Below are 27,723 nucleotides of genomic sequence, written 5' to 3' on the forward strand. Positions count from 1 at the left end.
AGTTAGCTGAGTAGTTAGTTTAGTTAGTCAGTGAGCCCGGGCCAGGGCATGCCCCGAGCCCCGGGATTTAAGTCATGCGTTTCTTGTCAGTGTTGTATGCTAAGAAGCGACCTGCACACAGACTGTTTGCGCTGTTTGGGAGAAACAGCGAAAGGTGCAAAATTGGCAAATCGTTTAAGCCCCAGTCCAAAAGGGAAAGATACTTGAGGCTCCAGGCCATTCTGCTGGAGTCGGCGCTGACCCCGGCACGCCACTCCGAGCCAGTACCGTACACTGCGGTGTCGGTACGCGGCGATCAGCCGGTGCCATCAACCTGTCGGCACCGCTCCCCGTCCACGGGACACGCCAAGAAGAGTCCCTCCTCGCAACGGCACTGAGGGAAGTCTGGGAAAGAGGCTAGGCCCATGTTCGGCAGTCCTCGATCCCCATCGGGCCCCAGACCTCCGACTCACATAGAGTGGAGTAGCCCGGCCCCTTCGTAACAGGCCTGTCCGGATGTCTGGATGCCTTCTACAACTGAAGTCGCCCAGGACGTCATGTCCATGCCGGTGCCCGGAGTCCTGCCGATGTCAGGAGAGTATTTGATTAGGAATCTTTAAAACAGGGAACCCAAATGCCATTGTTAGCTGCTCTGTAGACTAGAACTACACTTTAAAAGATCCTCTGGCACTTCTGGTAAGAACAAGGGTTAGCTCAGGTACGCGAGTCCAAAATGTCCCCTCCTTCCACAACTTGTGCAGTATGTTGTGTGCTAACTAGTAACAGGCCTGTCCGGATTCCTTCTACACCTGAAGCCCTCCAGGCGGTCCAGGACGTCATGTCCATGCCGGTGCCTGGATCTCCACCGATGTTGCCCCTGGCTCGGTACTGGTCTTGGTGGAGGGAACGTTTCCGACACCGATCATCGCCCAGTGTCCGCTCGGGGCAGAGTACATGTGGATCTCCCCCAACAGTGGCTAGACTGTCGGCTGGGTTCCGGCCGGCCGGGACTTGCTTCATCAGTCCTCCTCAGAGAGCGGATATCGACGAGACCACAGCGGACGTCATCGTCAGTCCTCATCCAGGAGAGGGTACCATGGTCATGGCACGGTTGTCGATGCCGTTCCTGCTCGGACTCCAGCTCCGAGTCTCCGCTGAGACATGGCAGCCTCAGGCGTCGATCGCTGGTGTCTCGCTGTCATGGGTATGCCAGTCAAGGCCGTTTGTGGAGCAGCTATTACTGTCGGTACTGGTCCTCCACGTGGAGATCGCAGTCCCGTGACCTTCGCAGATCCCGGCACCGCCGCACCTCTCGGTCGAGTGACAGCAGCAGATCCTACACCAGCCAGGTCTCCGTTCGTAGCCGCCCTTCGACGAGCCAAACTGGCGAACCTGGACAGCCGGCCCTGCCGGTGCCACAGCAAGTGCAGTGGCACTGAGTGTAGTGGCCGGCTCAGTGGTACCAGGGGGCACCATGGCCTCCGACGCAGCCCCCGGTGGGAGCTCACTCGGTGGCCGGAGCTTCTGGACCTACGGGGCCTAAACCAGCACATGGAGAAGCTCAGATTCCGCATGGTCTCCCTGGCCTCCATCGTCCCCTCCCTGGATCCCGGGGAGTGGTATGCTGCCCTCTATCTACAGAACACGTACTTCCACATGCACATATTCGAGGGGCACAGGCGCTTCCTCCAGTTTGTGGTGGGACACAATCATTACCAATTTACTGTCCTCCAGTTTGGACTGCCCTCTGTCCCCAAGGTGTTTACAAAATGCATGTCGGTGGTAGCAGCCTACTACAGACGGCGGGGGGTCCAGATATTTCCTTATCCGGACGATTGGTTAGTCAAGGGCACCTCCTGGTCGCAGGTGAGGGATCATGTGGCGCTCCTCCTGTCCATGTGCACCGCCTTGGGCCTGCTGGTAAACAACACCAAGTCCACGTTAGTCGTGGTCCAATGCATAGAGTTTATTGGGGTGCTCCTGGACGCAGAGTCGGCCAGGGTCTCTCTCCCGCCAGACAGGTTCGAGACCCTAAAGGGTCTCATCGACTCAGTTATGAGGTTCCCGGTTACAACAGCCAGGGTTTGCCTGCAGCTCTTCGGTCATACGTCAGCATGCACATACGTGGTCCGTCATGCCAGACTCAGGATGAGGCTCCTCCAGCTCTGGCTGGCCGCGAATTTCTCCCAAGCCAGGGACGGGATGGACAAGGTCCTCACAGTGCCAGACTTGGTGATCACCTCCCTGAGGTGGTGGTCCACCCCAAGCAAGATGCTCCAAGGGGTCCAGTTCAGGGACAAGGCCCTGTCATTGGAGCTGGTGTCCAATGCGTCGGACCTGGGTTGGGGAGCCCACGTGGGGAGCGTTCAGACCCAAGGTCTGTGGTCAGCTCAAGACCTGACCCTACACATAAATGTCAAAGAACTCAGGGCGGTGCGGCTGGCGTGTATGGCCTTCCGCTCATGTCTGGAGGGCAAGGTAGTCAAGGTCCTCATGGACAACACAGCCTCCATGTTCTATATCAACAGGCAAGGCAAGGCCCGATCCTCTGCCACGAAGTCCTCAGGCTGTGGGACTTCTGTATAGCCCACAATATCCACCTGAAGGCCTTCCATTTACTGGGCACCCGGAACGAGAAGGCAGATCACCTAAGCAGGGACTTCTCCTCGCAACACAAGTGGTCCCTCCACCCGGAAGTGGCCCACCAGCTCTTCCAAAGATGGGGAACTCCCCAGGTGGACCTGTTCACGACTCGACAGAACCGGTTCTGCTCCCGGGGGCCTGGGGAGGGGCACTATCTCCGATGCCTTTCTCCTGTCCTGGTCAGGCAGGCTTCTCTACGCCTTTTCCCCCATTCCCTCTAATCAGCAGGGTCCTGGAAAAGATAAAGTTGGACAAGGCCCAGGTCCTCCTGATTGCCCCGGCGTGGCCCAGGCAGTACTGGCACGGGACCCTCAGGAGCCTGGTGGTAGCTCCGCCGTGGCTGTTACCGCTCCGCCCGGACCTGCTCTCACAGGACCAGGGCCGCCTCCTCTGTCCCAACCTAACTGCTCTCCATCTCATGGTGTGGCTGCTCAATGGTTAGGGGGAGAGGAGAGGGCGTTCTCAGAACAGGTTCAGTGCGTCCTCCTCGAAAGTAGACGTCCCTCCACTCGCCGCGCTTACTTGGCTAAGTGGTCACGATTTTCTAAGTGACGGACCAGGGAGTCTCCCCGGTGTGCGCCCCATCCAGCTTATCCTTGATTACCTCCTCCACCTGAGGGCCTGGCGCCCTCATTGGTCAAGGTGCACCTGGCAGCCATATCGCCTTCCATCACACGGTGTTCTCCCACGCTATGACTGGCCGGTTCCTTAAAGGTCTGGAACGCCTCTTCCCATATTCTAGACCCCCGGTTCCACAGTGGGACTTAAACCTGGTCTTAGCTCGTCTCATGGGGCCCCCGTTTGAACCATTGGCCATGTGCTCCTGGTCTCGCCTCTCATAGAAGGTGGCATATCTGGTTGTTATCATGTTGGCTAGACGAGTCTCGGAGCTCAGGGCTCTGAGCTCCGAACCCCTGTACCTGGTCTTTCACAAGGACAACATCCAGCTCCTCCTGCACCTCACATTCCTCCCTAAGGTGGTCTCCGCATACCACATGGGTCAGAACATTTTTCTACAGGTCCTTGCCCCAAGCCTCACGCATCCAGTGAGGAGCGCTGCTTCCACATGCTCGACGTGCAGCGGGCTTTGGCTTTCTACCTCGAGTGGACTAAGCCATTCAGGAACTGTTTGTCGCCTCGGCTGAGCGCGCGAGGGGCCAGACGATCTCCACCTAGAAGCTTTCCAACCGGATCACTTCGTGCATCCGGTTCTGTTATGAGCTGGCAGGTGTCCCCCGCCGCTCATTGTGAGGGCACACAGAACTGGGAGCCGAGCCCCCCCATTAGTCGACTCTCCCAGGGCTTTCAGGCTTCTGGCCTGAGAGAACATGATTGAAGGACAGCCGAACGGCTGCACTCTGCAGTACCTAAATCAGGAGAATTCTCCTCGATTCAGAATAGGGGGTGGCGGGGTAGTACTCCTTTACACCACTGTAGCCCTGCTAAAGGGGGGCTGGTGCGAGTATCAGGATCTCACCCAGAGCCCTTGTCATGTAAAATGAGAGGATTTGATTAGGAATCTTTAAAACATGGAACCCAAAATGCCATTGTTAGCTGCTCTGTAGAATAGAACTACACTTTAAAAGATCACCTGGCAATTCTGGTAAGAACGGGTTAGCTCAGGTACAATAGGCCAAAATGTCCCCTCCTTCCACAACTCATGCAAGATGATGTGTGCTAACTAATTGCCACTCTCCACCGCAGAGGTGGCTACATTTCAGTACATGTGTAATTTGTGAAGGGTTTCCGGAACTTTCAGGCATGTCAAATACAACATTTGAATGTAAATGTAAAATAGTAACAGCTTCCTTTGTCCAAATTACTTCATATGAACTGTGAAGAAATGGCCAAGTGCAGCAGCAATGATCAAGGCCATTTCCTGGGGCCTGAAAAGTAGGAGAGATTAGTGGGTTCATTAATCCCAACTGGTAACCAGTCCCCAGCAGGTGGCCGAGGTAGAAATCATAGTTGCCATTGAAACTGTTAGTGTTCTGTACTTCTGAAGTTTATATCATTGTCTTTCCCCTTTCAGGTGAAGCAGCAAAGTCGGAGGAGATACAACAAGGTGTGCGAACGAGCCTCCAAGACAGTAACGAAAGCCAAGCTGAGAAAGGTGTGTGTGGCTGTCAAATTTTGGCCAGAAGTGGGGGAATGAGCAGCCAGGGAGAGAAGCCCAGGGTTGTAGAGATAGAAATAGGGTCCTTGTGAAGGGATGGGAGGGGATGAAACTATCACTGTTGCAAAGCAGAGTGGGAGGGAGGGTTTGGGCTAGATCCACAAAGGGGCTTAGGTGCCTGTAACTAGGGTTTAGCCACCAAAGTCCTGGTTTTAGCTGCCTCTGCCTCTGAGCATCCAAGCTCTACTCAGAATGGGTGTGGGGAGGAAGTGGCAGTGTCCGTCCTCATAAACTTTAGCCCAGTGGTTAAGGTACTCACTGGTTCACTGCCCGCCTCTGTCTGCCACCTATAGGGCACCTAAGCCCTCTGACACTAGAAGAGGGGTTCCTGTCTGTGGATTGCAAGCAGGGAGAGGCGGCCTCCCTGCTGCCTGGATGTAGGTGCCAAATTGGTTGAGAAGGGTGTGGCTTAGGATACAGCCCTCTCTCCCCATCTCCCATTGGCTAGCTTAAGCCCCTCCCCACCTGGCATGCTGGTTTTTGTGGCTCCTGTTCTTGAATTCTCCCCACGCATTGTGTACGATGCCTGGGTGCCTAACTCAGCCTCTATTGAGCCCGTCGTTGTTTCAGTGATTTTTCTAGGCCCCTAAAAGTTAATGGTTGCACAGCTGCGTGTTGCCACCCCTCTGTCCCTTTGTGGCTCCAGTCCTTGCAGATCGGAGAAGGGGAGGAGAGGGGGTTTCCATTTCTGGGAGAGAAGTGGCCTGTTGCTCAGCAAGGGAATGAGGGGAAGGGAGCATGAAGGTCAGTGATGGTGAAGCTGGGTGTGGGGACTAGGAGAGGAGGTTTGAAGGCAAGTTGCAAAACAAGAAACAAGACAATTCTACAGGAGGTGCCTATCGTACAGTGCTGCACTTTCTTTGATTTCTTCAGCCTGTCTCTGCTCCCCTCTCTGCTCTGGTGTGTTCATGTGGTTACTTGCTGATGTGCTTCTGCTCTGGGTGTACAGGGCATTTCTGGAGCATTATTACTCTGCTCGTTACCCTGTCGCTTTCACCATCCGTTCCACAGATGGAGGTAAAGCAGTGGTTCCCAACCTTTCCAGATTACTGGACCCCGTTCAGGAGTCTGATTTGTCTTGTGTACCCCAAATGTCACGTTTGTGTTTGAGGGAATCTAGCCCCCTACACTCAGGTATGGAGGCCCCAACAATGGATCCAGTACCTCCCCTCTTGATTTCACTATCCGTGAGGTGTACAGGGTACAGTTAGCAGGCAGCAGCCCAGCACCTGTCATGAGCTCAGGCTGGCTGAAATGCAAAGAGATGATGTGGTGTGTCTCTCTGCTGGACACTCACCTGCCCCCACAGATGCACTGGCAGCTGAATCTGAGCCGTCATGTCAGCACAAAACTTTCTCTGCTTTAAGGCAACCAAGGATCTTTCAGCCTACTGCACTTCCTGGCTGCTTGATGGCTCCTTTAACTTCCTCCATCAGCTGTGGGCTCTTATCACTTGCTGAGGAGTTGAAGATACAGGGAGGGGACTAGGAACTGCTGAGCAGGGATAAAGCCTGCTGTGCCCTAGCCAGAATGCTTAGGGGGAAGGAGGGGAAAGCTGCTTGGTTTGTGCTGCCAGGCATGGAGATCGCCTCTGTCTTTAGAGAAGTTATTCTCTGTGGTGGTTGTTAGATCCAGAGTCATGTGGAAGGTAATGGGCTTGATTCTTCGCTGTCTTGCCCCTTAGTGTAGTCATTTGCATCTGTGCAAAGTGCCTGTAAAACACAATCTATCAGAACGAATAGTACTTTACACCCACTGTGCACAGGTGTAAGTGGTAGCACAAGGTGCAGAGAATCAGGTCCCAGAGTAGACTGGCTGCTTAGGCTTTCTAGAGGCAGTAGATAGGAGACTGCAAAATTAATAAAATTATAATTTATTCTTATGTCAGGTCATTACAAACTTCCCAGTACCTTTACTGAATTTTGAGAGAGATGTACAATTATTTTTATACACATTATTCTTGGAGAATATGACAACTTCCATGTTTGTTTGTTTGTTTGCTTATTTAATTATGTGAAATGTTCACACTAAGGAGATTCCTAGGAAATCTGCTTTCTGTGAACTAGTAACAGGATCCCAGAGTGTCAAGGGAAAATAACATGGTGTTTTTTACCTCAAATGTGTTTACTCAGGCTTTGAAATGTCGCTTATAACTTCTATTTTGTTTTAACACACTATACTTTTTATACTGTATTTTTGAAATATGTATATAAGTGTTTCATGCTTTGTACAGAATATTTGATAGAAATCTTTAATTTCAAGTTGTAAATGTACTCCTAATGGTAGATGTTAAATCTAAGGACCTTTTGGTCAAAAAGGCAAACCACTCTAACAAGATTGTCTTATCAAAGACCAAGGCACATCCCTCTGGTATGAGCTACAGGTCTGACATAGAGATAAGACTATCCCAGGCGAACAAACTTTGTAGGATATTTATTTTAGAAAGAGTCCTGACTTTAAAAAAAAAAAAAAAAAAAAAAAAGTAAGGATGCTGTATTCAGAATACTTCAGAGAAGTAATGTTCAGGGATGTGTTACCAAGAGCCAAAAACTACATCATAAAGTGGGCTTTTTTTAAACCACCCCCCTTTGCATGTAAAAGCCTTGCTTCAAAGCCTCCATCTCACAAAGGATTCTAGAAAACTTCCTGTTAGTTTAATTTTTTTATAAATGCTCAAAGTCTTTATCCTTCAACTGTTAAGGAGAACATTTACAGTTGGAAAATGTTTTATAGAAGATCTTTGCTACTTCTAAATTCATGTATCCACTCATAGGTGAAAACCTTTGTTTATTCCTTAAATGCTTAAGATGGTCAAAGCTCTTTTTGTAATGTTTATTGCAAATGTTTTGTAAAGCATCTAATGTAATTTCCTAATATCATTGCTATGTGAATGGAAAGATGTTTATGTACAATATAGCAGGGTCATCTAATGCTAGAGCTGGTTATTAAATAAGAAGCCATTTGGGTATAGAATAGTGATATTGGGGAACTAAATAGTATCTGGCAATACTTAAGCAACTCCTTATAGAAGTCAGAAGGACAAGAGTCACATCTTCAAGAATTGTTAAGAAGAGACAGTGTTTTATTGGATGACTGTTTAAATTTAAAGACTTCCTTTAAGAATATTTAAGTTTAAAAACGGTCACTTTGAGAGCAAAAAGACTGCTATATATGACATAAGGGTGTTTGGACTAATCTGAAGCAGAATTTCAACTCCTGTTGAACTCTGGTGGAACTAAAGGCATATGTCAGAAAACGGACTAAATCAGGGAAAGAGGTAAAACTCTAAACTTCAAAAATATACTGAGAATTTCCTTCCACAAAGGCAGTTACAATCCTGCTGTAACTGCTGCAGCAGATGCATGTATTTCCTGGGTGCCCTAGTTCAAAATTTCCTCTCCTTATTCCACTGTTGTACAACTGTCTGTATGCTGGTGGGTTGCTGTTGTCCACCTCAGAGGTGGCTGGATTTCAGCAACTCTGCACAGAGATCGTTTGTGAAGCTCTTCGGTAACTATCAGGCATAGAAATTGTAAAATGTGAAAATATTCTCAGTTCCTTTTAGCCAGATAATTTCACTGCTCTAGCCATAGATGACTCATGTCTCCCGATCCTGGGGGCGGGGTGGGGACACAAATCTAAAGGGGAGGACACGTGACTGCCCCACATGTCTCCTTTGCCCAGCGACCTCTGCCCTCTGCTGTCCTGTGCCCAGCCCGGGGCTGCCGCACTCTCCCCAGCCCACCAGAGTTACCTGCTGGGGAGAGGGGAGTCTGTCGTCCTACTGCGACCCTCTCTCCCGCCCCCTGGCATGTTCAGCCGCTCTCCCTGGCAGCCGGGCCTGGGCGGGGCACGGAAGGGAGACACTTCTCACGCCAGTTGAAGCTGGCCTCTCTGAGTCACCGACTCTGTGCAGTGCGGCCGCTCCCTGAGAGCCTGGCTGGGGCGGCAGCCTGCACTACTCCCTCTCTTCCCAGCCCAGCTCAAAATTTCCCCTCCTTACTCCACTGTTGTACAACTGGCTGTATGCTGGTGGGTTGCTGTTGTCCACCTCAGAGGTGGCTGGATTTCAGCAACTCTGCACAGAGATCGTTTGTGAAGCTCTTCGGTGACTATCAGGCATGGAAGTTGTAAAATGTGAAAATAGTCACAGGTCCTTTTAGCCAGATAATTTCATATGAACTGTCCAGAGAACATCCAAGTGAATCAGTGCTGGTTGGGGGCGTTTATTGGGGACTGAAACCACCTGGGAGAAGCTGATGGGTTCAATAATCCCGGATGATAAATAATGCACAGCAAATGGCCTGGCAGAAATTATTTATTCCTGTTTAAATGTATCGTGTTATGTATACCTGAAGATTATACAATTCTCTCTCCCCCTTGTAGAGGAGGAGAAGAACTCAGAAGAGACTTTATCAAAGAGCCAGGCTGACAACTCCTCCAATCAAGAGAATCCAGGTGTGTGGCCATCACACTCAGGCCAGAGTTAAGTGGGGGAAGCAAGGCACATGTGTTGCCTGGCAGTGACTAGGTGCTTGCCAGGGAGGAAGACGTGCATGGCCGTGAAGTGGCCAGTGGAGGGAAATGGTTGTAAAGTGTTGGGACGGGATGAGGTGCCCATTGCACACACAGGAGAGTAGGACAGAGACACTGTCACAGGAGCTGGGGGAAGGAGGGAGGGGTCTCTGGCTGGAGAGTCGCTTGTTGTTCACAGGGGAAATGAAGGGAGCCTGAAGGTTGCTGATGTAGCTGGAAGTGAGGACTTTGGGTGAGGACTGGAGACAGATTTTCTGCAAAAGGAGAATAAAGAGAATTCTCTGTGAGGCTCCTACAGAACAATTTTAGATCTTTATTGTCCAGCCTGCCTCGGGTTGCCCTCTACTCTCGCGTAATGACTTGGTTACTTGCTGATGTGCTCCTCCTCTGTGCACACAGGGCACTTGTAGAGCGCCACTTCTCTGCCCATCAGCCTCTGTTTTACCGTTCCATTTCTAATCATCAGCACGTCCATCCTCAAACACCATCCAAACATTACTGCATAAACCTCGTTATGCCCTTTCAGAGTGGGTGTTATCTCCTCCTTACACCTGGGAAAACTGAGGCACGGAGTGGTGAAATGGTTTGTCCAGAGCCACACAGGACCCGAGTCTCCACTCACATTGCTGTCAATCAGGAATCACCCTAGTGGTTCCATGAAAGCTACAAGGGTGAAAATGGGTAGAGAATCAGCCACAGAGTATCACCGAGAGAATAGAACCCAGGAGTCCTGATTCCCAGTCTTGTGCTCAGAATACTAGCCTACCCCTCTCTGTCTCAGTCATCTTATGACAATACCGCACTTCCCAGACACCATGTCGGACTAGATGTATGATTGCTGCCCTGCAAATTTCAGGCAAAATGTAAAAATGAGGGTGACTAGAGCAGTGCTCGGTTAAGCCCTCTTATACCTATAACATCCTCAGCCAGGACAGACTCCTGTGCCCAGATCTTCAAAGGTATTTAGGCACCTATTTCAGTGGCAGTTGGGAGCATAAATACCTTTCAGGATGTGGGCCTTGGTGCTCTCTTGAAGGCTAAGTGGGGGGTTGGTGGTTGTGCTGTTCACACTGAAAGAGTCACAAGGGTTTTGAACAGCTGGCTGGGGGACACAGCAAGCCGCTAGGCCCCCGGCTGGAAGCTGCAGTAAGCAACAAGCCCTGGGAAAAGGGCTGAGGGGGAAGAGGAGCACTGCTACCTTTTGGAGTAGCAGTAAGGGGTGCATTTTAGCACACTATGCTTCAGCTCTCCCATGACCCATCCTGCTCTGTACCAGGAAGACGCCAACTAGCCACTACCCCTCTGTTCCCCCAGTGCTCCTTGGATAGGTTAGGAAAGCATTTTACCCCCTAAATGATGACCATGAATGATGTGTGTAATAATTGGTGCTAACTCCAATTCGCTCGCATCTTATTTTTCAGACTATGAAAATATCTCAAAGGAGAATCAGAAGCCAGGTATGGAAAAGTACAGGAACGTTTTAGACCCCAGTATGATCACGTGTGGGGAAAGTACGTTGGGTTGCTAGAGTCGGTCCACAGCTAAAAGCTCCAAACATCCCTGAACGTTCAAGACCATACATGTGACATGTGCACATATCTCCTCAGGTTATAGTACTCACGGTTGGCGTGGCTTTTCAGTGGTAAATGCTGTCTGATGGAGGCGTGTCTCATAGGTGCCAAATAGCCCTAAATGTTGGAGCTGTAGATAGCAGATTAACACAGATATCCATATAAGGACTGGGATTGGTTGGCAAATCAGTGGTTGTAGATGAAGTGGTTAAACCTCGGCTTCTCAGGTTCCAATTCCAGATTAAATCATGAATCAGGGATGGAATTCACTAAAAGTTGCACCTTTCAGTACTTGACCATGTTGTGTTTCACGGTTAGGCTGGCTCAGTTTGGTAACAGTATTGCTCTAGCCATAGATGACTCGTACCTCCTGATACTGGGGGGCGGGATGGGGACACAAATCTAAAAGGGGGGGGGGGACACGTGACCACCCCACATGTCTCCTTTGCCCAACAACCTCCGCCCTCGCCTGCCCTGTGCCCAGCCCGAGGCCGCTGCGTTCTCCCTACCCCACCAGTGTTACCTGCGAGGGAGAGGGGACTCTGTCCTCTCACTGCGTCTCCGCCTCTCTCAGTCCCCCAGCATGTTCAGCCGCTCTCCCTGGCAGCTGGGCCTGGGCAGGGTGCGGGGGGGAGACGCTTCTCACGCCAGCTGAAGCTGGCTACTCTGAGTCGCTGACTCTGTGCAGTGCGGCTGCTCCCTGAGAGCCTGGCTGGGGCGGCAGCCTGCACTACTCCCTCTCCTCCCAGCCCAGCTCAAAATTTCCCCTCCTTACTCCACTGTTGTACAACTGTCTGTATGCTGGTGGGTTGCTGTTGTCCACCCCAGAGGTGGCTGCGTTTCAGCAGCTCTGCACAGAGATCCTTTGTGAAGCTATTCAGGGACTATCGGGCATGGAAGTTGTAAAATGTGAAAATATTCACAGCTCTTTTTAGCCAGATAATTTCATGTGAACTGTACAGAGAACATCCAAGTGAATCAGTGCTGGTTGGGGGTGTTTGTTGGGGACTTAAACCACCTGGGAGAAGCTGATGGGTTCAATAATCCCAGATGATATATAATGCACAGCAAATGGCCTGGCAGAAATTACTTAATCCTGTTGAAATGTATCATGTTATGTACACCTGAAGTTTATACAATTATCTCTCCCCCTTGTAGAGGAAGAGAAGAACTCGAGCCTAAATCAATGAACCTGCCTGATCCTCGCTCCAATCAAGAGAATCCAGGTTTGTGGCCATCACACTCAGGCCAGAGTTAAGTGGGGGAAGTGAGGCACATGTGCTGCCTGGCAATGACTAGCTGCTTGCCAAGGAAGAAGATGTGCATGGCTGTGAAGTGGCCAGTGGAGTGAAATGGTTGTGAAGTGTTGGGAGGGGATGAGGTGACTCAGGTATTGAATTCACTAGAAGTTCTTTCAGTGCTTGAACATGTTGCATTGCATTGTTGGGCTGGCTCAATTTGGTAACAATATTGTTCTCCCTCTAAAGAGTGCAGACTGAAAACCTGCCCTGGGAAAGGGGCATGGCGTGATGTGATATTAGGACATGAGAGCTTTGTGCCAAAATGTTTTAGTTAATACAAACAGCAACCAATTTTAAACAGTCTGGGGGGAAAAAGCACTCTTCTAATGATTGGGTTTCACTTCCATGGTGTCTATGATGCCATAATCCTACAAATTCTTCCACCTGAATGTGCCATGTAAATTAACATGTGGAATTAAAAAAAAAAATCAGGCCCCCATTATACATCATAATGAAGTGAGAAAGGGCACAAACTTGTTACACACTCTGGAAAGTAATTATTTTAAAAGATTATGAAACTACCAAGTAACTGGCATGTACTTTCACTGTAATTCTTTTCTACAGCCTGTTTATTTCTGTGCAATTGCTGAAGATTGTTCCCAGGCGAATCAAAGAGAAGGGTAGGCTGCTTAGCAAAGAAAGAGCAGTTACTCTTTATCCATACCAATAACCTGGGTTTCAGCAAGGAGTGGAGAAACAGGAATGAGAGGAGGTTTAAGGGTTATTGGTGTTTTTTTTTTTTTTTTATGTGCAATCTGTTATAAATGTGTGGTGCTTCATAAAGCAGCATTCCAAAAGTTTAATAACAGCTCTTTACAATTCTGTGGCACCTTAGATTAGACTCAGATGAGGCAGACAGTGTGTCTGGGAATCAGTGCACAGAACTGGGAATCAGGAGACCTGGGTTCTCTTCCTGACTATCACTTGCTCACTGTGTGATCTTATTAGGTAGGTTACTACTTCTATGTGTGCCTCACACTCCCAGTCTGTAAAATGGGGATAATAAAATGATCTTTATGAAATGCTTAGAGAACCTCCAGTGAAAGAGGAAATATAAATATAAAGTATTATGATAGATCCTGGCTCCTAGTCCAGTGCATTAGCCATGCTATACTCTCCCTTTTCTTTGGGTACATCTATGGTGCAGCTGGAGGTGTAATTTCCAGCTCGGATAAACATGCGTTCACTTGCTTTGATCGATTTAGCTAGCTAAAAATAGAGTGCACCTGCGGTGGCCTGGGCGGTGGCCTGGACTAGACTCCTGAGTACAGTCCTGTCTGAGAGCCTACCTACGTACTCGGGGCAGCTAACCCGTCTCTCCGCCTACATGGCCACAGCTGTGTTGCTATTTTTTAGTGTGCTAGGTCAATCGGAGCTCTTGAGCTCAATCATATCTCCCCGAGCTGGAAAGATACATCGCCAGCTGCAGTGGAGACATCACCTTAGAAGTTTTAGAAAGAGAAATCTCATCTTCACCACACTAAGTGATGGCTTGAGAACATTGCTGGAAAAGGGGTGCTGGTGAGCTCCATGAAAGTTGCCAAGCAGACTTAGAAAGGAATGTATTTATTTTCCTTGTTTTTTGCAAAGCATGAATCAAAAACCAAATCTGTACCATAAGCAATATGACATCACCTAAATAAGGCATGTCAATAATCCAGTAAAATCTCTTCCCTTCAGTTCTACTTTCATGCACTTTGACACACTTCGGGCCTGATTTTTTTTCTTTTCAGATGTGCTGAGCACCTCAGCTCCCATTGAATGTTGGTTGAGTTGCTGGTAATCAGCACTTCTGAAAATCTGGCCCTAGTTGGGAACCTAAAAATTGAAGCATCTAAACTTAGTGGCCACTTTTTAAAATGTAAGCCAAAGTGACTTGCCAAAGTTACATGTAAAGTCTGTGACAGACCCAGAAACAGAATCCAGATTTCTTGACACCCATAACCACAAAACTTGCTTTCCTCTTTTGATATTGGATACCAATCCCTTAGCATTCATTGAATGACACATCTGACTATACAAACTAGGTAACAAGAAAGTGTAACAAGCACATAAATTGAATGAAACCGCTTTAAAAGCAATGGGCCAGATCTCAGTTTGGTATAAATCAGCACAGTTCTACTGAAGCCATCAGGGAGTGTCTGGCCCAGCTGCTGGGATCCTGCCCTGACTAGAGGGAGCTGCACCTGAAGGTATGATGGGGATGTAACAGGGCAGACCAGTGGTATGTTCCAAGAACTATCCTGCCAGTGCTGTGCATAATAGTTGAGGTTGTGGTCGTGCATTGTCTTGCACATTTTAATACTCCTTCAGGGGCTGATCCAACTCTTAGTAAAGTCATTGGAAAGATTCCTGCTGTCACCGGTGATAGTTGGATGGGTCCTTAAAGGGCAGTTGGAATCTCCTGTCTCTGTGACTCTATCTTTTGTTAAGCCAGTCACATGCTCTTGTTATGAGTAGCTTGTTTTCACGAACCTCCTTCAAAGTCTCATCTCTTTTTCCTTTGGGTAGAGTAGCACCCCCCCACCCCCCAGCCTTCCTGAATGCTGGCCTCTTCAGTCAGTGTCTTACACCTGGGCATCAACTCTGATGGGTTCGGGTTTTTGTGCAGTCAGGTTACATTAATGTAGAGCACTAATGAGTCAGGGCTGGTTAATTTACTGCCCTGCCTTTCCACTCAATGCAAGTGAGCTATGTAGCAGTGCACCGAAACAAACATGTCCCACACATCACAAAATCGCTGTTTAGGTTGCTACTAAACCAGGTTTCCGTGGGATGCTATCCCATGTGTCACATTTTTTATCCCTTTTTACGCAGGAGTTCCTGAGAGTAAAGAAAGAGTATACCATTAAAAAAAAAAAAAAAAATTGCCTTCCCAGTCTTATTAAGAACACTTCAGAGTTTCAGGTTTTAGTAATCAAGGTTCTCTTCTCCATTTACGTTGGTGGTTTGTTTTTTGCATTTTACTCCATTTGGACAAGGGCTTGTCTCCATTAGAAAGCCTTCATGCTTTAACTATACTGGCATAGTTAAAGTGGGCAAAAAACCAAAACAGATCCTTTATGTGGATTCACTTATACCCGTATAAAAGAGCTCATACTGGTATAGTTTATTCTGGTTCACAAAGCAAAATAAATGATATTGGTATCAGGCACCTTTATCTGTGCATAACTGCATCCACGAACAGGCTTATACTGGGTCTACTATATTAGTAAAGAATCAGCCTCCTAATCAATAGTTATTCCAGTAAAACTTTTCTAGTGTAGAACATGTCCAAGAACAAACTAATGAGTTTCACTCATATATCTAATTAGTATCACATTCTGATGGTCAGGCACCAATCCAAAGCCACAGTGCTTGGGGCTGAAAACACTGAGCCCTGGTCCACACGCACAAGTTTTGCTGGCTGGCAGGAAGGTGAGAAAATCACACACCCTAAATGACATAACTCTGCTGGCAAAAACCCTAGTGTAGATGCGGTTATACTGGCACGTTCCTTTTGCCTGTATAGCTTGTTTCATTCAGGGACTTGTTATAAGCTGCGTCTCCACTAGTAGGATTTGCCAATATTGGTAGATCTGTCCAGCTATGCTAGCAAACCCTTTCTAGTGTATATAAGGGGGAGATGCAAGTTATTTCACAAAGTATTTGTATTAACACTAGGTTTTGTAATAGCTACAACTAAAGCCTAAATGTGAGCTCTAAACAGCCTGACAGTGTCCCAGAACATGTAACTCTGCTCTTACTCAGGTGAACTCCCATTGACTCTGTCTCAATGAGACCTGAGTAAAAATCTGAATAAGTTGCTCAGTATTTAGCCCTTGAGTCGTATTTATATAGCACCATATAGATACATGGGGCTCTCCAAAAACATGGGAAGAAAAGGGCTCTGCTGCATTTTCGACAGAAACGGTGCAAACAGTTAAAGATCAGGTACTAGATGGGAATAGTCTGGGAGTGGATCAAAAACACTGAGGTTTAAAAAGGTGTTGCTGAGTTCATAGTAGAGGGTTGCACTGTTTTTATTGTATTGGTATAGTTCAAGTGTGTGTGTGTACAAGCCTTGAGTACTGTGGTATGTTTTTTTTATAAGGGTTTCTCCCTTCCCATGACATTGATAGTACATTAAAGCTTCCTAGGCTCCACAGGAATCTGGGTGGAGGGGCTATCAGAAATATGCAGAGTTTTCTCTTCTATTTAATACCAACCAAGCCGTGTTTGCTGGAGACCGAGGGAGCAGTCAAAAGGGAGGCTTAGGAGGATAGCTAGTGAGGGGGAATAGAGAGAAATGAGAGTGAAGGTGTAGGCAGGGCTGAAACAGAGGCCTGGAAGTTGAACTACATTTGAGTGTAGACCAGGCCTAAGTGAGGGACAGGGTGAGAAACCTGAATTTGATGCACACGAAGAGAGGCAGCAGTGTGACACTCTGAGGCAGGCCAGTGACATGGTCCAAGTGGCTGGAAGGGGAAGCTGATCTAAGCAGTGGCATTTTGGATCAGCTAGACGGGGACCCAGAGGCTGTCAGTGAGCCTGATGTGTGAGGCTGAAGCCGTAAGTTTTTGTGAGGTTTGCTGGCTATTGCTAGATCATGGGCTATTATGATTTTCTTTTCTATACAGGATGCTCTATTTGGCCATTGGGGTTTGCCATGGTGTTTGAGCCATGTTCAGGGGTTTGGGGATTTGTAATATACAATTGCATTATTTGTATTTGCATTATTGTTACATCTCACCACAGAGGAACGAATCAGTAGCAGCAGCATTTGATTCAGTGCTGTTCACAGGCTGTGTGACCTGTCAGAACTACCTAGGGGAGTGTAAGAACTGACCCTGTCTGTCACAGCTGTAGGCAGGAGACGTGCATTAGTTCCATGTTTGGAGGGGATCTTCACCCTACCATTTGGGCCTTGAGAAAACATCCGACACCAGAAACACCAAGTCTGAGGTTCCCACGTTGTTGTTTTGTTACTTTGCTCTGTCACCTTCTTTTGTCCTGTGTTCAGACTGGCCTCATTGGACATGACAAGAGCAGACAAAGCTGCTATGGATCTGGGATACAAACTTTTGCAAAGAAAATAATTTAAAATGTTCCCTTTTGAAATTTTGCCCTGGCGGTCTCACCTTTCCGGGGGGAAGGGGGGGAATTTCCCTTATCTAAATAACCACAGTCCCCACCAATGCCAAACCACCCACCCATACAGTCGGATAACATCTCAGACACAGGCTACTTTGGAAATGTAACAAACACAGGAGTTACTTCCCCTTATTCAATGTAGCGTAACTGAGCTCAACAAAAAAGTACCAGTGCAACTGTAGAGTTGTGCCAGCTGCTTCAGGTCTCTAGACTAGCTCCCCTGCTGGGGTCTGGAGTGGGTGGAAATGGTACTGGGCTGAGATTTGGGGTGGGAGGAATGGTGCCCTGGGAGGAGAGGCACAGTCTGCCTTGGTGCCTACAGACTGGTCTCCCCGTGTTGCTGGTGTCCGGTGCACTAAGAAGGAAGTGTTGACTTAAGTGGCAGTGAAGTATCCCTTCTGAAAATCAGCCTGGTTTTATTTAGATGCCCATCACATGACGTAAATACTTTAGATATTCTGTCTTGACACTTTTTCATTATAATTTCTCTGTCCCTCAATTTCCTTGTCTGTAAAATGATGATATTTACCTGCCTTAGGAAAGCTCTGAGATCCTCAGATGAAAGACGCTTCAGAAATGCATAATGTTACCATAGGGAAAAAAATCCTGCAGCATTATACCCAGGAGCGACACCGAGTATCAGCTGATGCTGCTACTAACATAAACCAAAGATGACATAGCAAAATGCTACAGTATCTTCTTAATTCATATTTATTGTTTGCTAGTGTTTATAATCTGCAGTGGTCTTGGGTAACTGATAAAACATTGCAAACTAAAATAAAAAATATAATGAATTCATCTTTTATTCCAGATCTTAAACTGGAAAGTGAGACAGACTAACAATGCTATGGACTAAATTCCATTGCGGAGTGACAAAAGACCCTGGGAGAAGAAATATCTTGTGGCTGTCGCCCACGAGTGCTGGAGTTCTCCCTAACAGATGTGTTTTGAAGATTCATTTATTTGTTCTCAAGCTTCATTGACTATCACAGTTGGAAGGGACGGCAGAAGATCATCTAGTCCAACCCCGTGCTCAAAGCAGGACCCATCCCCAAATCGCCCACTCAAGGATTGAGCTCACAACCCTGGGTTCAGCAGGCCAATGCTCAAACCACTGAACTATCCCTTCCACCAATGCCCACTTTTATCTTTCCAGGTCAGATGTCCTCTTTCTTCGATGTCAGTTATTTTGAAAATGGACAGAGTGAGTCAAGGAGCAAATCCTTTTGCATCCGTGCTCCTTTTTGTACTTTTGTTTTACAAGCAAGCAAACATGAAACATAGGAGCCAGGTTTATTTATGCCAATATTTCCAGACATTAACTAACAGACGTGAATGTGGACAAATCAAAAACTAATGGACATGATATAAAACTCTAACTGTAACATTATTTAAATTCAGAAGAGAAGAGCGTTCAAGGGCAACTCTCATTTTCTCCACCTCCCTATCTGAAAGAAAAGGCCATAACAACACTGTCCATGAATAGATCAGCAACAGCTTTCCTGGCTCTTGTTTCTATCTGTCCTTCCAGAAAGCACCACCATCACACTCCACCACCACCACCAAATTCTGATTTTTTTTGAATAGCAAAAGGCAGGCACACCTTCTTGCTCAATGGAGATGGTATCAACTCTGCTATGTACTCTAGCCCAGCGGTTCTCAAACTGTCGGTTGGGCTCAGAAGTGGGTCACGACCCTATTTTAATGGGGTCGCCAGGGCTGGCGTTAGACTTGCTGGGGCCCAGGGCTGAAGCCAAAGTCTGCGCCCCTCCGCCCAGGAGGGGGGCTGAAGCCAAAGCCCGAGGGCTTCGGCCCTGGGCAGCAGGGCTCAAGTTACAGTGTCTCTCCCCCCACCCCACACACACACCCAAGGAGGCAGGGCTCAGGCTTCGGTTTTTGTTGTCAGAAGGGGGTCGCGATGCAATGACGTTTGAGAACCCCTGTTAGACAAACAATGTATCCTCAGATTCTAGGGTAAGTGTCGAGCAATTGCATCTGTGGCACCCACAATTGTGTCAAAACAGCTGATTTAAAAGCATCAGCACAGACACTTCATTCACTATCAGAAGGAGATTATCAACCAATGAAATCACTACAGTCTCTGTGCCAAACCCAGGTCTCAAACTGGTGTGACCAGAGTCAAGGCAATTGGAGGACTCCATCTCCTCAATATATGTTCCACTCTATATGCATCCGAAGAAGTGGGATGTAGCCCACGAAAGCTTATGCTCTAATAAATTTGTTAGTCTCTAAGGTGCCACAAGTACTCCTGTTCATTTTTCCCTTTGTAATCTTCTTCCCAAAGAAGGAAACCATTAACAGTCACTTTCTTAAGAAATAGTGGCACCCACTTGCATTGGTCCCTCCAACTGGATGTTGTGCAAAAAGTAAAGAAACAGCAACTGACCGGGAGAAATGCATTTAATATTGTTTCATTTTATTACTCTAAAATGTTTTTAGTAACACCGATAAAGAATTTTTATAAATAAGGCCAGATTTATTGGTATGTTCCAGCTGCTTTGCATTATAGCCCATGAGCTTTAACTTGACAACGAACCAAATTAGTGTCCAAATTGATATGATATTGAAGTCATAAGAGAAAGTCAAACTCATAGTGCAGACCTAGGTTATCCTTTCCTATAAGCAAGACTTTCAACTGCTAACGTTCTAGGAAAAGTACACATCTTACCTTTCATGCCATTAAGGTGCCCAAGTTTAATAACGAGATTGTTTGATGCACTCCTTTGTGATTATAGAGCTGGTTACTTACTTAATGCTCACCCATTTTTGCACGACACTTGAAAATCTATAGATGCTATACAGGAATTAGATATTATCCCCCTTTTACAGATGGGAAAAGAGAGGCAAAAAAGTTAAAATTCTGTATTTTCCAAAGACCCCACAAATTTAGGGTGCCCTTTTGAGATACGTGGGGCTTAATATTTCAGACATGCTGAGCACCCACAACTCTCACTTCAGCATCTCTGCCTGTCAGGGCTTTGATGTATGAAGTTAGGGACCCAAAAAATCTACGTACTTTTGGGCAGTGGTTCTCAAACTTTTTTTTTTTTTTCCCACAGACCACTTGTTAATTGCTGAGGGTCTCAGCGGACCACTTAATGATCTTTCCAAATGTTGTTTGTACCATTAGCTAACTATTGTAAAGTGCTTTGGCTAAAAGAACTATATAAAAAAAATTAATAAGGTGTTTTTTTGTTCTACAAATAAAAGCACACAACTCATATTTTAATATCAGTAGTCTTTTACCTTTCTAATGCAATGGATGTGCCCTCTCGCCCTCAAGCTGGGACTGGGAAGGAGGGCTGCCTCTCCTGGCAGCTGAAGCCCTGGAGCTGGGGAAAGTTGCCTCTTTCTCTGGCCGCTGCAGCCCTGCATGTCCCAAATTCCCCCCACTCCTCTTCTCACCCCACTGCCCCCTCCCACCTACCCCTATTCCCCACAAGCCACCACATCACCTTACATGTGCGTCTTCTCCAGGGTCTCAGGCACCCAATTAGTCACTAATTAGGTGGGTGGCCCTTTGTTTTCTCATGTGTGGCTGCCCAGGCGTGCACCTTAGAGGGAACTATCCACAGACCACCTGAATGGAGCTCGCAGACCACTGGTGGCTCGCAGACCACTGGTGGCCCACGGACCACAGTTTGAGAACCTCTGCTTTAAGGGATTCTTGCACAAATGACTTACCAAAGGTCCCACAGCAAATTGGTGGCAGAGCTGGAAACAGAACCCACATCTTCTGACTCATAGGTTAGCACGCTAACACTGCACCACATTTCTTCCTTACCCATTGACTATTTTTAGTGATATGCTGTCATTATTTTAATAAGGGGCTTCCTCGGAAACATCCCCTTGAGCTTATGATCTACAGTGTGCAGGTGGAATGTCAAAAATTGAGATGGAAAATGGATGGTCAAAAATTGAATGTTCTAAATGGAGACCGAACAATCAAAGGTGAAAAATTGTGTGTGGAAAATCAAAAATGTAAAATTAAATGTCAAAAATGGGAGTATGTAAAATTGAATCTATAAACCTAAGTGTCAAAAATCAAGAATGTAAACTTGTCAGAAATATGCAGTGGAAAATTGAGTGGCAAATTATGAATGAAAAAATGCACTGTAGGGGAGAGCTAGGCCATTTGGATATTTTATGGCAGGACTTTCTTACTCCAGGGAAGGCCTTCGCCAGTTAGGTAGAAAGTGCCCTTTAAAAACTGAGCAGCACCCCAAGTTTGGCTGCATAAGAATGCATTCTGGCAGATTCTCACACCACCACAGCCTGAATTTGACCTATATACATGGAGGCATGGTGCTTGGTCTTTGCAAGGAAAAGTGTGTCTGATGTACTATTTCATACTACGTACTATTTCAAGTCATGTGAATGCTCTCATCCCAGCTGAGGGCTTGTTGACATGCAGTGGATTTGATTTTCATGTGTACCACCCAGACATGTCTGTACAGAAGTGGATGAGTTCTATGTGTGTTCCACACAGACATTGCTTGCTGTTGGGAAGCAGTTGAGAACTACTTTTTAGGCATTTGGAAATCAGACACACTCTATCAGTTGATAGTTTGACAGACATTTTCACAACAGGCACAAGAAATAAAACACATCACCTCCCAGGCTGGAACCGTACAGCTGTCTGCAAAGGAACATCTTTGCTTTTCCTGGATAACTCTCTGGAGACCAACACCTGCAGGATTTGAACTCAGGTCATCTGACCCTGTGGGTGAGAACCATACTACCTGGCCTCCAGCCACTTGCAGGGTCTGTCTACCTGAGAGGAAGGCTTTTGCCAGTTTCATACAAACTTTGCCAGCATCCAAAGTTTCACAAGCTCAAAGTTTCACAAGTTTTCCAGTTTTCTGCCACAGTCTCGCACCCCAAAGCCTGACCCAGACGCAACTACCACGGTAACATCCCTTTTTCATTTGCAAGGAAAAGCACTGGACGATGTATTATGTCACAGAGATGGTAGTCACGTGAGTACTCTCATCCCAGCAAAGGGCTTGCTGAAATGCAGTAGATTTTGTTTATATGTATACTGCACAGACGCACCTTTAGAGCAGTGAATGAGTTTTACACGTCTGCCACAGAGACAGGCATCACCACCTCTCCTACCTCCAGCTGAATCCCAAACATCAGCTTTGATGAAACAAGATCAGACTTTAATAACAATTCCAGCCCATCTCAGCTAACTTATTCTCTTTTCCCCAGAAAGACAGTTATTACTATTTTTGATACCATCTAAGAGACGGCGGGTTTTTTTCTTCTAAAATCCCTTTCCAGCTAAAGGGAACAAAGGATGTTGTTAAATGAAAGCCTTATTTAAAATTACGTTTCAAATGCTTTGTTGCTTTTTTCCTTATTTTTATCTTTAATAAAAGGCTACAAGAATTGTTAATGACGTGTGGTATGAAGCAGGCTGAGGTCTCGGTTTATAAAATCCCAAACCTAGTTTAACATTGTTTAATGTTGGACAGTGACTGGGTTATTTTAACGTCTTTGGGCCCTATATTCCATCTCAATTAATACAGCAAGTTCTGCAGACAACAGCCACTACCCAACCCTTATCGCTGTCCATCCTGTGCACTGAATGAGTCAGGGTTTCCTGTGGGAAAAAATAGCTTGTGGTCGTGCAGTTAAGACTATCATAATGCACTCTAACACGGGGGCTGAATTAAAGTTTCACGGGCAATCTCAGTGCTGGCATTTCCTAACTTTGGATTCTTTGACAATGCAACCTTAGTGCTCTTGTAATGTAGGTGTCTTTAGGATGTAATTTCTGAAGTTTTTCAAAACAGAAATTCCATCACATGGAAACATATTGACCCCCATTTTGGGTCATTGGGGGGGTTCAGACCTTTAGAGCCACAACATAGACCTTGCCCACTTGAGCTGTCAGCGTATCTGGTAGTAGCAGTAGGCTGAGTTTCACAACTATTTGCTGACAGCAGAGGGTTGCAGAGACTCAGGCCTACTGGGTTCTGTTCCAGGGTCTGTAGGGCAGTGTGCTCAAGAGGTTATAGACCCTTCTGTCCCTGTCCCCCTTACACCCCTTAAGTCTGTCTCTATTCCCCTACCCTTCCTTCCTGCCCCTAACCAGGCAGAGGCAGACACCCAGCATGGAACATTTCAGCTTGATGTTAAAGGTTGTTAAAATTATAAGCAATTGAAAACAGGGTGTTTTAATTAAGGCTATGATTCTGTCACAGGTCTTTTTAGTAAAAGTCAAACAAAAATTCACTGAAGCCTGGGACCTCTCCCTGACTTTTACTACAATGCCTGGGAGAGGGGGCAAACAGCGCTGCTCCAGCCCCACCGCTGCTTCTGTGGCAGGGGCTGATGACTGCTGCTGCAGCCCTGGGGGGGGGGGGGGCTGACCCAAAACCAGTGGCTTCTCTGGCAGGCCAGGGACTGCTGTTCTGGTGGCCCTGGGGCTGGCCGCCTGTCAACTGTTCTGGCTGCCCGTAGGAACAACTGACTGGCAGCCAGCCCAGGGCACAGAACAGCTGACCAGAAGCCAGCCCCTGGATCGCAGAAACAGCTGACCTGCGACACCCTGGCTGGCCGCCAGTCAGCTGTTCCTGGGGCTGACAACTGCTCCAGCCCTGCCCCAGAAGAAGTCACAGAGGTCCCAGAAAGTCATGGAATCTGTGACAGAATCGTAGCCTTACTTATAATGAAAAGTGTCAGGTGCCTTTTACTACAGGCATCGCTACCCGCACTGCCTATAACATAAAATGAGGCAGCATCATCCAATGATAAGGCACTGGAGTGGGAATCAGGAGAGATGAATTCTGTTCCTGGTTCTGTCCCTCACAGGCTTCTATTTCCCTCCTCGCTATGTCTGTCTTGTCTATTTAGAGTGTAAGCTCTTTGGGGACCGTGACTGTCTCTTTCTATGTGTCTGTTCATCACCCAGCATGTTGGGACCTCTTGGTGCTACGGTACTATACACTGATCTTCATCCGTTTTTGTCCTGTTCTTTTATAATGTCACGAATTAGACCACACATTGTGTTTCTTCAGTTGTCCATATTTAAATTATCCCAGTGTTCTCAGGTTTAGATCAAAGTGCATTTTAAATCCCGAGCCAGGCTCCATTGTTGTTCCCCATACCAGTCATAATAATTATTTTTTGTTCTCTCTCATAAGATAGTTTGTGAACTTGGGCCATATTTGAGGGTATCTTCCCATACTAGTTCTTTTCTTGTATGTCACCTGTTCCATTTATTCTCATCAGGTGCATAGCAAGTCCTCATTTGGTTGTTAACAGAGGGAGAGAGATGCAAAGGCTCCAACATCCAAACATTTCCCAGCCATCACGGTTAGTATACGTAGCTCTGGTGTGGCTGGCATTTCAATACCTGTCATCTTTTGTTAATGTGGCAAAAATCTTGGTCAAGATTTTCAAAAGTGACTAGTGATTCTGGGTGCTCAGCTTGAGACTTTTTAAAAGGGCTGGAGTTCCAGAAACAGCTGAGCACCAACTCTCTGAAAATCAAGCCCCTTTAAGGTGTTTCAAGTGGAATGCCCAAAATCACTAGTCATTTTTTAAATTCTTGGTCATATTTGTGGTTATGTTTGCATTGCATATCCATGGAAAGATGCATCCACCTGTATATAGCATTTGGGACAGTATTTAGAGTTTCCTCCACTGATTTTTGCCAATTTCCTTAGTGTCATGTACACTAGATGTTTTATAGCATATAATCACATGACATGCATTAATGGAGATGGGGAAACTAACCCACAGAAAGGTGAAGTAACTTGCCCAAGATCATGCAATGAGTGAGCCAAGAACAGAATTAATCTCTCATCACGACTTCCTATCTAGTGCCCTCTCCACTGGCCTGGCTGCCCTATGCTGCTTCCCTTGCAGGGAGGGGTCCAAAGCCAAACAAAATGATCAGCGGTTTTGTAAATGGCTAGTAAAGGGACACCGCAAAAATAACCTAATACAAAATAAGACTGTATTATTGATTACTTAACATTTTATATAGTGCCTTCTATCACCAAAACACTTTAAAAACATTCACTGATTAATCCAGGTAAATATTATTATTTCCACTTTACAAATGGGGAAACAGAGGCACAGAGAGCCAACATGACTTGAACACACAAGTCTTCCTGTCTTTGTTGTTAGTGACGTCCAAAATCATTACAATTTAAAGCATTGTAAAATGCAGTATACGTTTCACCACTTGTGCTGTTTCTAGGGTGTGTTCTCACTCTGTTTGGACAGTGCAATGGCTCAGTTTCACTTTCTGATTTTCATAACTCCTGCCCTGCAATAGCAGCTGCTGTTGTGTTTGGGTTTGTAAAGCGTTAAAAAAGATCTCAGAACAGTATTGAAATGCCAGGCCTGCTCCTCCGCTGCTGTAAACCATCAGTGTTCCAGCACAATCAGCGGAATTACCCCAATTGACACCAGCTGCGGGGCTGGCTAGTTGGCAATGTCGCTTTCATAGCTATTGGGTGGCAGTGTGTGTGCTGTAGTAATATGCACACATAATGTATCTAGTGCCCCCTGGTGACAGGTGCAATTACAGCCCTCAAACTGAATGCCTGTTGGACTACACTACCTAGAATCTTTCACAGGAAGTTGTGTTGCCAACGCCTTCTAAAATCATGCGACTGGCTTAAAAATCACTAGATTTTCTTTTAAATGTTGGGGATGGGGCTTATTTACATTCTGGTGTTTGAGCCTTTAGTGTTTGTTTCCAACCTTTTGTCTGCAAGTACTGGAGCTAGAAACATGTTTAGTCTTCTTACAGGAAAGCTGAGATCCTTGTGCAGGACTCCAGGAGCTGAGGCTTTAAGAAAAATACCATGACCCTGGCACTAAAAGTGTGAGAGCTGCTCGCACCATATGGGCGTGTGCCAGGAGTTTGAAAGTATAAACACGGGAGATTGTTAGTAGCAAATCTTAAATTCTGGGGGGTTCTTATACAAAAAATAAAATCCCACATGTGCACAGTGTACACTAATGCTTAACGATCCTCATTGCAGGCACAGACTGTTGTAAGTAGATACCATAATTTCTTTATTCTAACTGACCTGTGCATAAACCAGTCGTGCAGACTAACTTTTAACACTATTAGTCTAAATATCTCAGTTTCTCAACCAGAGGGAAGTGAGGTCTTGGGCTCTGAGTACATAAACTGCAAGGGGTACTTTTCAATGGTGCTGCAAGCACTGGTGGATCACAAGGGATGTTTCACCAACATCAACGTGGGCTGGCCGGGAAGGGTTCATGATGCTCGCATCTTCAGGAACACTACTGTGTTTAAACGGCTGCAGCAAGGGACTTACTTCCCGGACCAGAAAATAACTGTTGGGGATGACTGGCCAGGCTACGGTGTGAAAGTTCTGTTTGTTTCTCCTTGATGAAAACCCGCCCCCTTGATTGACTCATTCTCTGTAAGCAACCCATCTCCCCCTTCGATCACAGCTTGCTTTCAAAGGAAATAAAGTCACTATCATTTAAAAATCATTTATTCTTTATTAATTGATTATAAACATAGGGAGAGAACCGACAAGGTAACCCGGATGAGGTTTGGGAGGAGGATAGGAGGGAAGTAAAAGGCCACTGAAAAAGTTTAAAATAATGACAGCCTTTTGGTTGGGCTGTCCACTGGGGTGGAGTGGGAGGGTGCGCGGAGTTCCCCCCCCCCCCCGCATTCTTACACGTCTGGGTGAGGAGGCTATGGAACATGGTGATGGAGGAGGGTGGTTATACAGGGGCTGCCGCGGCGCTCTGTGATCCTGCTGTCGTTCCTGAAGCTCCACCAGACGCTGGAGCATGTCCGTTTGCTCACGCAGCAGCCCCAGCGTTGCATCCTGCCTCCTCTGATCTTCCTGCCACCACTTCTCATCTCGAGCATCTCTCCTTTCCTCACGTTGATCCCTCATGTCCTCACGTTCACTGGCATCTTTCCTGTACTTTGATACCGTGTCCTTCCACACATTCAGATGAGCTCTTTCATTGCGGGTCCATTCCATGATTTCAGAGAACATTTAGTCTCTTGTCCTTTTTTTTTTTGCTGCCCTATCGGAGATAACCTTCGGGACGGAGGAGGGAGGCTTGAAAAATTTGCAGCTGCGGAAGGGAGGGAAAAAAGGTAGAGAAGTATTTTAAAAGATACATTTTATAGAATAATGCTTATACTCTTTCACAGTGAACAACACTATTCACATTACATAGCACGTGTTTTCTGTACAAGGTCACTTTTTGCATCTTAATATTGAGTGCCTGCGGCTTTGGTGTTCGAGAGCACAGATGCAGGTCCGGGCAACAGAATTCAGCTTGCATGTGGCCATGGTAAGCCATTGTCTTTCGGCTTCTGTAGCCTTCAGAAAAG

General features: G+C 46.7%; 1 protein-coding gene across 11 annotated transcripts in view; it reads left to right on the forward strand.

Moving 5' to 3' along the window:
• CD58 (CD58 molecule) overlaps window positions 1–22,761 on the forward strand; it is an 83,057-nt gene extending 60,296 nt beyond the window's left edge. For 9 of the 11 annotated variants that reach the window (XM_065572829.1, XM_065572834.1, XM_065572803.1 and 6 more), the window contains 5 exons: window positions 4,655–4,735; window positions 9,185–9,256; window positions 10,756–10,791; window positions 12,064–12,131; window positions 18,151–22,761. In XM_065572829.1, the coding sequence (XP_065428901.1) occupies window positions 4,655–4,735; window positions 9,185–9,256; window positions 10,756–10,791; window positions 12,064–12,095 (221 nt within the window). In that variant the 3' untranslated portion in view covers window positions 12,096–12,131; window positions 18,151–22,761. The remainder of the gene's footprint in view (window positions 1–4,654; window positions 4,736–9,184; window positions 9,257–10,755; window positions 10,792–12,063; window positions 12,132–18,150) is intronic. The other 2 variants (XM_065572809.1, XM_065572850.1) reach the window with 2 other exon arrangements.
• Window positions 22,762–27,723: the final 4,962 nt, after the last annotated feature.

This window comes from Chrysemys picta, chromosome 1 (genome assembly GCF_011386835.1).
Source record: "Chrysemys picta bellii isolate R12L10 chromosome 1, ASM1138683v2, whole genome shotgun sequence".
Taxonomy (NCBI): Eukaryota; Metazoa; Chordata; order Testudines; family Emydidae; genus Chrysemys; species Chrysemys picta.